At 36.5% G+C, this 12,803-nt stretch overlaps 3 protein-coding genes across 4 annotated transcripts; 2 read left to right on the top strand and 1 right to left on the bottom strand.

The window, feature by feature from the left end:
* Positions 1-1,468: 1,468 nt before the first annotated feature.
* Positions 1,469-1,976, top strand: LOC111301435 (histone H4). The gene has a single exon (XM_089744862.1). It carries the CDS (start codon positions 1,469-1,471, stop codon positions 1,778-1,780), a length of 312 nt encoding a protein of 103 aa, XP_089600988.1. The 3' UTR covers positions 1,781-1,976.
* On the bottom strand, positions 1,947-7,830 carry LOC111301434 (calcium-transporting ATPase 1, endoplasmic reticulum-type-like). Of its 2 annotated transcripts, XM_022897064.2 has the most exons (9): positions 7,739-7,830; positions 5,869-7,389; positions 5,436-5,502; positions 5,215-5,336; positions 4,308-4,589; positions 3,844-4,221; positions 3,225-3,334; positions 2,721-2,949; positions 1,947-2,642 (listed from the first exon to the last, which is right to left on the bottom strand). In XM_022897064.2, exons 2-9 carry the CDS (start codon positions 7,279-7,281, stop codon positions 2,058-2,060), a joined length of 3,186 nt encoding a protein of 1,061 aa, XP_022752799.2. In that variant the 5' UTR covers positions 7,282-7,389; positions 7,739-7,830; the 3' UTR covers positions 1,947-2,057. The 2 variants fall into 2 exon arrangements, with proteins under 2 accessions (XP_022752799.2, XP_022752800.2); XM_022897065.2 differs by lacking the exons at positions 5,215-5,336; positions 5,436-5,502.
* A 2,751-nt stretch (positions 7,831-10,581) lies between these two features.
* On the top strand, positions 10,582-11,445 carry LOC111302176 (uncharacterized). Its single transcript, XM_022898113.2, has one exon. It carries the CDS (start codon positions 10,967-10,969, stop codon positions 11,363-11,365), a length of 399 nt encoding a protein of 132 aa, XP_022753848.1. The 5' UTR covers positions 10,582-10,966; the 3' UTR covers positions 11,366-11,445.
* The last annotated feature ends 1,358 nt before the right edge of the window (positions 11,446-12,803 follow it).

Here is a 12,803-nt window from a genome sequence, read left to right as displayed (position 1 = left end):
ACAATAATCTTTGTAAAGAATACTAAAAAAAGGGGCATCAAGAGTTTTTTGGGGATTGCCAACGTGGGGAAAAGGTAATGGGGGATGTTGTTTTTATGAATGTTTGTTAATGTTATCTAAAACCTGGGTCCAACGAACATGATTAAGTTGCATAATGGCTAGAAAATGAGCCAAATCCATTGCGATCCCTTGCTCTCTGGAAGATGCTAGCCATCTTAATGATAATGGTAGGAATTGATTAGAGTCTAAGCAGTGATCATTAGCCGCCTTTTTGGCCATAAAATTAACTGTTACCTTCACAAACTGACGTAAGTGTTCACATTGGCAATAAAAAATAATTTAAAATTATAATATTTGGTTTAATTTAAAATTTTTTTATTCTATTTAGATATTAAATATATAATAAATTTGTATTAAATTTTGAGTAGAAATATAAAAAAATAAAAAAATCGAATTAAATTATATATTTTATTGATTTATATATTTTTTAAAATTTTATAAATAAAATAATTATTTTATATATAAATTTATTTAATTTTATTAAAAATTTTATTAAAATAATATATAAAAAATTAATAAATAAAATTGTACTGAATTAATAAAATTCGATTAAATCAAATTAATTTTTAAAGTAAAAATCGATTCATAATCGAATTAAATTTTAAAAATTTATAATAATATATATTATTTAAAAAAATCGAATCAACTTCCGATCCGATATTATCCCCCAAATAGTAGCACATGAGAAGCAGTGAGTTGGAGAGTCATTTGCTCTTTTCTTTTTTTCTGCTGAAAATTGGAGTCATATGCCCGATGCAAACAAGGTTGCCTTCCATTATAGTTATTGGGGCATGAGCTTGAAGGCTTGAACCGAGCTGATATCTTCTTTCGATTAGGACAAGACAAGCCTCTGAGGAAACAAGTCAGAATTGTTTTAACAACTTCAAGTATGATGGGCCAAAGGGCAACATATTGGCGAAATGGGTTTGCAAAATTCTGTGAAAAACCTTATCCATACCCTGAATCTGACAGGATTAACGCCCATCCTCACAATACCAGGATTCAGTTCAGACCCATCAAAAGCACACTCAACTATGGGTCCACTATAAAAAACCTAATGGTGTAAGTTTGTTAATGTTGGGCCAAACTCTTTACATGGGCTTCATTTACAATTGCCGAATGATGACGCGCTTATGTCTAAGTTTTCAAATTTCAACCGACAGAAACACTAAATCCAAAAAACACCGCTTCAACACCTAAATTTATCCACGTCATTGATCCGCGGAGATACTTATCTTCATCTCAACCCTCCGTTATATCTTATCAACGGCCACAATTCATCGTTAATCATATCATACGGATCACTCTCTCAACTCAACACTCCCCACTTCCCCTATAAATATGTTCCCATAATTCACATAAAACCTCCGAAGCTTCAAAATTTGTTAATCTTGGTTCTATATTCAAGATGTCGGGGAGAGGAAAGGGGGGCAAGGGACTTGGCAAGGGAGGGGCGAAGCGCCACCGTAAGGTCCTCCGCGATAACATCCAGGGAATCACAAAGCCGGCAATTCGGCGTTTGGCTCGGAGGGGAGGAGTCAAGCGTATCAGTGGCTTAATCTACGAGGAAACACGTGGGGTTCTGAAGATCTTCTTGGAGAACGTGATTCGTGATGCTGTGACTTACACCGAACATGCGAGGAGAAAGACTGTGACTGCTATGGATGTGGTTTATGCACTGAAGAGACAGGGTAGGACTCTGTACGGATTTGGTGGTTAAATGATTTAGGGTTTAGGTTTTGAGAAGGGTCGGTGGGGACTCGAAGTCTTGCTGTCAAGAATGTTTGAGCTTAAGGGTTAGGGCTTGTAATTAGGGGGTTATTAGGAATTGAGTTTGGGTTTGTTGTTTGCTTTTGTGATATGTAATTCGTGCCCTGAAATGCAGATTTTAATGAAAATTTAAATTTATTTACTAATGTTGTTAGTGAAAATAACTGAATTTATGGAAATTGCAGTGATAATGAAAGCAACTGAATGTTGTTACAACTACTGGGGAATCACTCAGCTTTATGCTTGAACGATCTTTTTGCAGAAGAATAGCGCAGCCCAGTTGTGCATCTTCCTATGAATTTGAGAACTTCATCAATTAGAATGACTGGGAAAGCAACAGCAAGTACCAGGAGCCATTCGTTGAGACTGAGAGGAACAATCCCGAATACTTGAGCAAGAAATGGCACGTACAGAATCAAGAAGTGCAGGCCAAATGACACTGACATGGCTAAAAGAAGCCATGGGTTGACCCAAGGAGGCATTGTCAATAAGCTTCCATCTTCAGAGAGGGCGTTGAGGGAATTGAACATTTCAATGGCCACCAAGACTGAGAGGGAAAGAGTCGAGGCTTTGATTTTCCCTGACTGAAAGTAATCGCATGGGTTTGTATCGAATTTGTATACTTGGGAACCTGCTTTGAATGGTGACGCTGAGAAACCTTCCCAAGAAGAGCATTGACCCCAGTTGGCAAGTTGGGAGTAGGAAACCAAACTGTGGCCATCTCCACTCAGATCAATGCCCAGGAAAGAGTGGTGCGTGTACCATATGATAAATACCCCAACCGTGGCTATCCCAACATATAACCCAATCACCTGCACCAATGAAGAAAGTTGGTTCACATCTTTGGTAATTCCACTTTACGTGGTCAAGGACAAGAAAAAGATGATCACCAGGTAGCGGAATAAGATCCAAGCAGTGATTAATGAGTCATCGCTTCTTCTTGGAGGCTTCTTCATTATATCTTTGTCAGGCGGATTGAACCCTAGAGCAGTTGCTGGAGGTCCGTCAGTAACAAGATTAACCCAGAGAAGCTGAACAGGGATCATGCCTTCTGGAATACCCAAAGCAGATGTCAAAAATATAGAAGCAACCTCACCAATATTGGAAGAGATCATATACCTGCAATTATAAGTAGAAGAATATGTCACTCTATGCGGGGAATTAAAAATGAATCCAACATTGACCAAAAGGTTTAGAAGAAAAGAAAAAGGAATAAAGATACAACTGATCTGAGTTAGAATCTAGCTTGAATGAGTGCAGCTTTGTCATTAAGAGAACGGATTTGAAGCAATTTGTTCCATTTCAGTAAAATCATAAGCGCAAAACCATGAATATATGCAACAACATTGCCAGTTCATTTTCAAGTTATGGATCTAAAAAACAACAATAATAACCTTATAAAAGCCTTCATATTGTTGTAAATGGATCTGCCTTCGCCAACTGCAGCAACTATAGTGCTGAAGTTATCATCTGCTAACACCATGTCAGAGGCTTCCTTTGCAACCTGGAAAATAAGAAAATAATGCGTTCATGAATAACTTTGACTAGAATACTAGAATAACTTTGACTTGAATACTAGGTTTCAGGATGTAGAATTCTACTATAATAGCCTGATAATAGACAATAAAGTATGCTAAGATTTCAAAAAACCAATAGAAAAATACAGATGAAATCACACCAAAAAATTTAGAATAATTAGTTGACTCTGTGTCCACATAATCTCAGGAAAAAGTGGTATAGATCTTCCACCATATACATTCTGAATAAACTGCAGTACAACTATGCATGTTGCATATGCATTCAAAAGAAGCTAATAAAATCAGTCTCTCTGAATCATTAGGCAAAATGCTACTTCACAAGTGAGCTGAGAATGTGCAGTAGCAAAACAAGTCACACAAGTACAAAATGAAATAGTACATGAAATTATGCAAGTAACCGTATGGACACCATGGATGCTCTATGTAATCCACCAAATTAAATGAAAATTAATATAGAACAAAGAGTGGTTGATACCTCTGTCCCAGCAATGCCCATTGCTACTCCAATATCAGCCAACTTCAAGGCAGGAGCATCATTAACTCCATCCCCAGTCATTGCAACCACTTCACCATCCTCTTTCAGCAACCTAACTATTTCTTGCTTGTGCCTTGGCTCAGCCCGAGAAAATAAGAGACCTCCACTCTGTCTCAGATGATTTTTCTGATCAGGATGATCCATAAACTCCTTTCCTGTTAAGCTTCTAGAACCGATATCTTCATGAGATCCAAATACACCAATTTCACGACAAATAGCTTCTGCTGTGTTTTTGTTGTCTCCTGTAATGACCATAACACGAATCCCAGCTGCTTTGCAGTCCTCAATTGCTTGACGAACCTCTTTCCGAGGAGGATCCTTGATAGTTTTGTTCAAGTGGTTCAGATAAAGGGTGGACAGAAGTAAGAAAACAAAAATGCATATACAAACCCACAGCAACTTACCCTTAGCCCAACTAAACCAACAAAAATAAGTTTGTTCTCAATGGAAGAATAATTGGATAGATTAAGCAAAAGCTGATGAGCTGGATGATCTTCATCACCATTATATGTTGCAAACTCAAAAAGCTCTTCCTTATACGCGAAACCAAGACAACGTAATGCATCTGTTGACATTTCACGAAGACTTTGTAAAATAAGATCCCTTGAATATTGATCTAGTTCTACAATAGAACTATCAAGTAACTGGATAAAAGAGCTCCTCTCCAATAAATTCTCTACAGCACCCTGCAACATTAAGCATGCACAATTATAGCGATATATTAGAAAGGGTGTGCGAATAAACTTTAGACCAGCAGCTTGCATCATGTTAAATCTTAATAGGGTGTTTGCTACCACCAAAAAGAAAAGAAAGCATATTGGAAGAGTACACATAAACAACATAAACAAATCAAATCTTTAATTTTACAAGTAATCAGTAGGGACGGCAATCAAGCCCGTCCCTGACGGGTTTCGGCCCGACCCGACCCTATAGGGTCGGATTTTTTTTTTTTTTTGAATTTCGGGTTTCGGGTCGGGTCGGATCGGGTATGCCTAAAATCCTACCCTACCCGACCCGACATTATTAAAAAATTATTTTTTAATTAATTAATTATTTATTTATTTATATATATATTTATATAATGATATTTTTAAATATTTATATTTAAAAAATAATATTTTATATTTTAAAAAATATTATTTTATTAATTTTGGGTCGGGTCGGGTACTATTTACATATTGTCGGGTCGGTTATTAAAAAATTCGGATCAAATCAGGTCGGGTTTGGGGCGAGCAAAACCCGCCCCGAACCCGACCCGATGCCATCCCTGGTAATCAGTCCATGTTATGAGGCAAAGAGAGATGAATAAACCTTTACTAGCAATGACTTATGTCCTGAGCTGGAATTAACGATAACTCCCATGGACTTTCGATCACGGTCAAACTCAAGTGTTGCAATCCTTTGCTCTATTTTGTTCCACAGTTGACAACAACCTTGTGTAGCATAAAAAAAATAAAAGAGAATGCTCAGAAGGATCTAGAAATCATAACCTAAGAATGATAAAATTATAGGAAAGAAACCAGTTGACATACGTTGAGGATCCCCATGACCTGAAGAGGAATCATACCCTTCAGGAAATCCCATTTTCTCAACGAGAACCTGGAATGAAAAGGAACCAAACAGGAATCTCTCAGTGAAGGAAAAATATGCAACATGAACTTTTCATATAATCTGAATGTTTACATTCTGCAAATTTAGAAAGCAAATCACAAGTTTCATGGGCAAACAAGCCATGCGTAGAATATGGCAAACAGAAGCATACTTCTGCTGCATTAAATGGAAATAACAGAATTGTTGGTGCTGAGATTTAGGTGTTCCTGTTCTACCATTTAAAATAACAGAATTTAAATTCAAAATATGTTACTAAAAAACAGGTTCAAAGTTAAGTTTTTCCTTTGGCTCCATTCAAACAAATGCAGTATACACAGACTAAAAGGATTCAAATTCAGAAATGGGGGTTTTCACCTTTAGTGCCGCCTCTGTAGGCATTCCAGTGGCAACATAATGATTCCCAGATTGCTCAACACCAGCATCGTTGCAAACAGCAGAAATCTTTGCGATCATTTGAAGATTGGCATCCATTTGACCAACAGGCCAGCCTTGTATTTTCCCATCAAAAGGGTTATATGTAGTCCCTTCCACATCAAAAGATCGCAGAGTGCCTGGCCTTGAACCTATAGCAACAAGCTTTGAAACAGCCATCTGATTGGTAGTCAAAGTTCCTGTCTTGTCAGAACAGATAACAGTTGTGCAGCCAAGAGTCTCAACACTAGGCAACTTCCGGACAAGTGCGTTCTTTTGAGCCATCTTTCGGGTTCCCAGTGCCAAACAGGTTGTAATAACTGCCGGTAAACCTTCTGGAATTGCAGCAACAGCCAATGCCACGGCAATTTCAAAGTAATATGTGCACTTCTCAAACGAGAACTTAAAGTTTCTAGGCCAACCATCAACATATTCCCAAGAAAGAAAGTATTTCACATTAATAAGCCAAACCAATGCACAAATTACTCCAATTATCATTGTTAGAACCTCTCCAAACTGATTCAACTTCTTCTTTAATGGGGTATCTTCCTCATTCTGCGAGGCTTCATGAATCTGTGAATGCACCTTCCCAATCTCTGTATTCATGCCTATATGGGTGACCAAGCAAATACAGTTTCCATTGACCACAGTTGTTCCAGCAAAAACCATACATTTCTTCCCTTGAATATCGGAATTCTCAGGAACAACCTTCACAGTCTTGCTCACAGCTTCACTCTCCCCAGTCAATGACCCCTGTTCAACTCTTACAGTTGAGCTTATCAAACACAAAACCCGCATATCCGCAGCTACCTTATCACCAGCTCTCAACTCCACAATATCACCTGGGACAAGTTCCTTTGCAGGCAAATTTGAGACCTTCTTACCATCTCGAACTACATTTGCATGCTCTGATTGAATTTCCTTCAAAGCGTCCAATGCTTTTTCCGCATTGCTTTCTTGCCAAATTCCAACAATAGCATTCACAATCAAGATCAAGAAAATAACAAGCGGTTCCACAAAAGCTGTTATCTCCATCTCCCCTCCTTCTTCACCATCATACCAAGCTAAAACAAAGGATACAATTGCAGCAACCAATAATATCCTCACCAATGTGTCATTAAATTGCTCCAAAATCAGTTTAAATATTGATGTGCCCTCATGTTTTTCTAACTCATTCCATCCATAAATTTGCCTCCTTTTTTCAACTTCAGCACATGATAATCCTAATTCTTGATTCACTTTGTACTTCTCTTCACATTGTTTCACATCTCTTGCCCAAGCAGGAAAAGTTTCTTGGTTGGAAAAGGCATCGCTGGCATTTTCTCTCTTCCCGTAGTCTTCCCCTCCTCTTCCCATTGAAATCCAATGCCAAAGAAAACAAGTATTCAAGTAACTAAAAAAAAAAAAAACCAAAATAGCTGAAGAAAAAAGCCGAAATTTTATATCCTTTCTTCAATACCGGACCTGAAAGCAATGAAATTTAAGGAAACATCATGATCTACAAAGTAAATTAACCAAAACCTACTAATAATTAAACGCTACCAGTCTGTTTGCGCACTGAGACAACAACAAAATTAACAAAAAAGAAAAACCTTTTCGTTTCATCGCCCAAAGTTCTTAGTCTCAGCTAAAGCTTTCACTTTTTTACAGTTTTACACATCAGAAATCAAATCCCTGATAAATCTATCAATCACAAAATAATTCCCCCTCGACACCCGCAAAGAAAATTACTTTCAACTAAATTTTCTCAGCAACCACACAGAGTAGAAAAAAATCAATCAAAAGAAAATAAAGAATTAAGGTTTGTGCTTACCAGAATTTTCAAGTTCCTATCTTACCACTCAGCTACCAATTAGTTCTCTCTCTCATTAGTTACTTTGTTAAAAAAATTGTTTCTTGACAGTCAAATAAGTGAAGAGAGAGATCTGATTTATAAAGAGCGATTCAACGGCTACAAAACCTCTCTCTCTCTTTATACGATCCAACAGCCTTTGGTTTACCGTATGTGTTTTGTCTTTTAGAAGAACCTAGATTCCACGTAGTCTTAACCAACCGGTCTTGCCGCGTGTACAAAAGGACAACGGTGGGCCCACATAAAGTGCTTCCTTTTCAAGCTTTTCCCATGTGGCAAGCAATTAAAGGTGACCCTATTGCTTCAACGGTCATGGCCTCCACACTGAATCTCCACTTTGGTAAAAGTGAAAACTTTCTTTTTCAAATTGTGTTTAATATTTAATTAATACTTAGGAAATTTCCTGTGCCTTTCCTAATTTACATTCTGTCAAAGAAATATATATAATAAAATTTAGGTGCATCTTGAATTGAGATGGGTCATGTAGAAAGATAAATTATTTGGTACAGTGGAGTTTTTTAATTTTATAAGTTGATTAAGACAATGATATATGTTTTATTTTTTAAAATTAATTTTTTAAATATATAAGAAATATATATTATCATTTTAATTTTGTTTATAGAGTAAAAAAAATTTTATTGTTAATGTATTTGATAATTTTTTCATGTAGTAATTATTTTATAATTTTAAGATTTAAATATTAATATTTATAATATTTTTTCTTATCATCATATAATGATTTATTTTGCGTAAAAAAATAATTTGGTGCTTATTGTAATATTCTTAGGTTTATACTTATACATAATTTTTATGACTATTTTAGGTTATTTTTTGTGTTTGCTTATGAAATAATAAATATAGCATTATTAAGTGAGAATTTAGTTTCCACCACACTTTCAATAAGATATAGTTGAACTTATTGTATAATCAATTTAAATATTAATTCTAGTGAAATTCATTCAATATAATTTTTTTTATAAATTTTTTAATTATAGGTAAAATAAATTTTTTTTAATTTTATTATATTTTATTATTATTTTTAATCTCATCAAAATCTTTTTCACTATTCATCTAAATAAATCATAAATTTCTTTTTTGCAAAAATTAAAAGGTTTTTTTTTTCTGCATTCCAACTTTTCCAATGACTGAAGCTTATCACGAATTTGATCAATAGTCTTTTACTCTTTTTGGTTACATAGACAAGTCAAAGTTTGCTTTCTACGAGTTTGGAGATGATAAGTCTTGTAATCTCTCACCATTAATATATTGGTATCAAGTCAAATTTAGAAACTGAATAATTAAGCAGAAAATTACTCAACATAGCCACATGCAACTTGGTACTTCCCTTGTTGTTAATAGGTGGTTGCCTTTCCCATGCATATACCTGTCATTTTTTATTTAAAAAACTTTTGAAAAAGGACTCAATTATTCGAACCAGGGAAAGAAATGTCCACTGTTCCAGCATTCATGGCTAAGCCTAAACCACATTTTATGTCAAAGAAAGAAAGGACAAGGCATGACATGGACGTGCGACTAGTATTGATAAATCAGTTTACTCCGTACAATCGACTTGACCGTACTGTGAATGGGGGCACCGTGTTGTTATGATCTACTATCATGTTGCTGGGAAATCCACATCTTCTCGCACAATTGTTGACCGCGGGAGATGGTGACTCTTTTTGCTACAATGGTACAGTTGATGGAACTGAGAAATGGCATAGGCGAAGCTGCACTCGAATTCCCAAAGTCAAGGGACAAAGTCTTTTGGGGTATTAATGTGAACCCAGGTATCAAATTCAGATAAGGATCAAGTTCTAATGAATTTTTAAATTGTAAGGTTACCTGCTTCTTCTTGTTTCTTTATTCTGTCTTTCTAAAGAAACAAGCAAGTTGGAGATTGCAAGTCTGAAAGGGCCCCAAAGCACTCAGCAGTCAACACCATTATAGCCTATAGGAAACCGCCTGGAAGGGATTGGGGACAGCTGCAAAACCCACTACCTAAGTCATGACGCCACTTTTTTTTTTTTTTGGTTTAGTTTGCCAGAAAATGCAAGTTACATGAAAATGGTCTGAAGAATCGGATATTGCCTATTTGCCTTTCACTTTCATACCTGGATGAGCCAATTCATCAAATTGTATTGTTATAGAGCAATGCCAATCCCGTTTCCCTGGGGGGAAAATGGGACAAAACTGAAAAAAGTAATTGAGTTGGAAATTGTCATGTTATCTTGGCTGGTAACAGATTAGTTGATAATGACGACAAGGCCAAGCCGCCTGCTTCTACTGTCCCCACCCCATTCGAGGACTCTTGCTTCTACTTTCTAGAGATCTTGTTCATGAGCCTATGTTTTAGATGACCCCACAAAAGCCCACTAGAATTCTAAGTTTTAGTTTTCCCTCTTTGAATCCAGCCCATGTCTGTGATTTCTAGCCCTGGATTGTTTTCTCAACAAGGATATCCTGGTCCGTGCCTAAGGCAAAATAGATTGAAAAAGCTCAAGCATAGCCTAGAACAGACTTGGGCTTGACCACATTGGCTTTTATCCTTTTTGGGTATTTTCTTTTTGTGTTTCTTAAGGTTTTTTGTGCTCGAAGTTACATTCCTAAGTTCCAACATGACAGTATCTCTCATTTTAATCCATGGCTGGCGGCTGCAGCAGCATCATAGCCTGGTGCCTGAAAATAGAAAGATAACCTTCGCCTAAAAGGCACAAAGAATAGCAGCTGCCTGCTATCAAGAGTCAAGGGCCTCAAAGGCATAATATACATATTGTTTCAACCCTTAACGGTCACACTATCTAAATGGAATCCGCCATTAGATCTTGATCTGTATCTTTGACTCCACAACAGCCTATCCCTACTCGTTTGGCATAAGATATTCATCTCCTATTTCCTTTTACAATTAATATTCACCATTGTTATTACAATATTTTATTAATAAATACATGGACCCGAAATGCAAATCGTTTTCTTCATGCATACACTCACCAAATGATGCCAAATCATTACATTTTCCACATAAAAACAACTGTATAAACGCCCTAATAGGAAAGCTTCTCCCTTGTATCTCTGTCAATCTCTCTTCATTATCTTTCGTTTGAAGCAGTCTTTCACTCTTTCTATAAACCCGAAGCCAGGAAGCAGCCCATATTTATCACTTGAAATCTGAACCCTGACCCCCTAAACCAAATGGCTTCAACCTGTATCTCAAACTGCGTCAATGACACTAGGGTCCCAGTCAGACCAACGTACATGAACCTCTACAAATGGCCGGAATCAGATGCTGAGTTTGTCAGGTCACTGAGCTCAGACGGGAGCAGCAGGGGCAGCCGTACACATCCCTCTGTTGTTGATAGCATTTCATGCAGGCAAATGTACCTGAGGAGCTACACGTTTCATAGGAAAGAAACCGAGCCTGAAAAAACAAAATGTTTTGGCAGAGGTAAGAACGAAAAGGCCGGGAAGAGTCCTAGAAGAAAAAACAAATCCAAAACTAATCCCAAGAAGAACTGTGTGGTGCTCAGAACTGTGTGGCGCAGGCTGTTGACCTGCACCACCAAGGTTGATGTTGCTGATCATGGAGATTGAATATTTCTGACCATTTTCAGCCATCAGGGCTTCCTTTTTTTGTTTCTAAATAACTTTCTAATAGCATTAAGTTTTTATCTATTTTATGCCTTTTTTCCCTCTTTGTTATTTTTCTTTGTCAATGGATATGGAGTGATGATATCATGATATCACCAAGGTTGATGTGGCTTTAAAGCTAATATATTTGGTTGAAAAGAAATCATCATAAGTAAAATTTTATCCACTTTCACCTTGTAAAACTCTTAGCTATTGAAAGTTTCAAGCCTGTCTATCTCTGATCACATTTGCCAATTGTTAAGCACAGCCGGCAGAAACGTACAGCTAGTTCAATTTCTTGTCTGTCTCGCCGCTTCTGTGCTTAGCTACTCTGTTTTTTGGCCATTTTTAATTAAATAATGGTTTTCACTAAGTTAGAAGCCTTGATAAATTTTCGTCACATCATGGCTGTAGGCTCATTTGCCAGAATATCCTAACCTCTGCTGACTTCCCGTACAAGTTTATAGGGAATGGTTCTAATTACAGTTACAGGAAGATATTTCAGAATCACTAATTGTGGACTATGGTCAGGTCAACAGCCTTCTTGGATGAATCTGATCACTTCATAATCAAGATTTAAGGGCTGCCAGAACATTCTTTATAGAAATAAGGATTTGATCCGAATCAAGAGAATGAAAAAAAGCGGGTTCTTAGTTAAAATATATGGGTTCAACTGTTCAAGACATTCATGTGTGTAACGACAAAATAAGAATATATAAGATAAGCCTTGTTGGCCATGAACTTTGACAGGGAATTAAATTATTAAAAACCAATCTAGCGTCATAGAAAATATAGAAATGATGGTGGCGTGGTGCATGGCAATGATGGTGAAGGTGGGTGAAAGTTGAGGCGAAGGGTTTGCGGGAATTCTCTCATGGCTTTAGCTTTTAAATCCCCAACTTTCTATGTTTCTTTGACTCTTTCATTTCTGGAAAAGCATGGGAAAAAAGGGTCACCACCAGTTTGGGAGTATCATGAGTAGAAGAAGTAATCCAAAAGAAAAGATACAAAAAAAAAAAAAAAAGATTTGAGGATCAATCATATTGTAAACAATCATGGAAACTATTTTTAGTGTAAAAGGGACCAAAAGAGAGTATGTAACTTACAAATCAAGTCTTCTTGGGTTAATCGACAATGGAATTTTATATTTTCTTAATCCCTCTGTAATTTGTGCTCAATTGGAAAATGATACCGCAAGCAATTAATGAATAAGGATACTAAATCATCACTTGGTTTGTTATTATAATTAGTTAACCATTTTGGGGATTTCTTGCTAACTTTTGAAGTTGCTTGAGTTATATGCAAACTGAAACGTCATCGTGAAGAGTTGGTAGAAAATTAGCATATAATATATTCTGATTAACTGCATAAATAACAGATTAGTTATCAAGAATTATCCATG

The sequence above is a fragment of the Durio zibethinus genome, chromosome 15 (genome assembly GCF_047325235.1).
Source record: "Durio zibethinus cultivar Kanyao isolate XHJ-2024 chromosome 15, ASM4732523v1, whole genome shotgun sequence".
Taxonomy (NCBI): domain Eukaryota; kingdom Viridiplantae; phylum Streptophyta; class Magnoliopsida; order Malvales; family Malvaceae; genus Durio; species Durio zibethinus.
The sequence above is the reverse complement of the archived record's forward strand: the minus strand, read 5'-3'. Positions and strand labels throughout refer to the sequence as shown.

What these genes read in the sequence shown, in the direction of transcription:
- LOC111301435 (XM_089744862.1), top strand. Translation starts at nt 1,469, where the DNA reads ATGTCGGGGAGAGGAAAGGGGGGCAAGGGACTTGGCAAGGGAGGGGCG.
- LOC111302176 (XM_022898113.2), top strand. Translation starts at nt 10,967, where the DNA reads ATGGCTTCAACCTGTATCTCAAACTGCGTCAATGACACTAGGGTCCCA.
- LOC111301434 (XM_022897064.2), bottom strand. Translation starts at nt 7,281, where the DNA reads ATGGGAAGAGGAGGGGAAGACTACGGGAAGAGAGAAAATGCCAGCGAT. An exon ending in ATAAGTCATTGCTAGTAAAG is followed by an intron (nt 4,590 to 5,214) that starts GTTTATTCATCT and finishes TTAATGTTGCAG; the next exon opens with GGTGCTGTAGAGAATTTATT. An exon ending in AATATGAAGGCTTTTATAAG is followed by an intron (nt 2,950 to 3,224) that starts GTTATTATTGTT and finishes TTATAATTGCAG; the next exon opens with GTATATGATCTCTTCCAATA.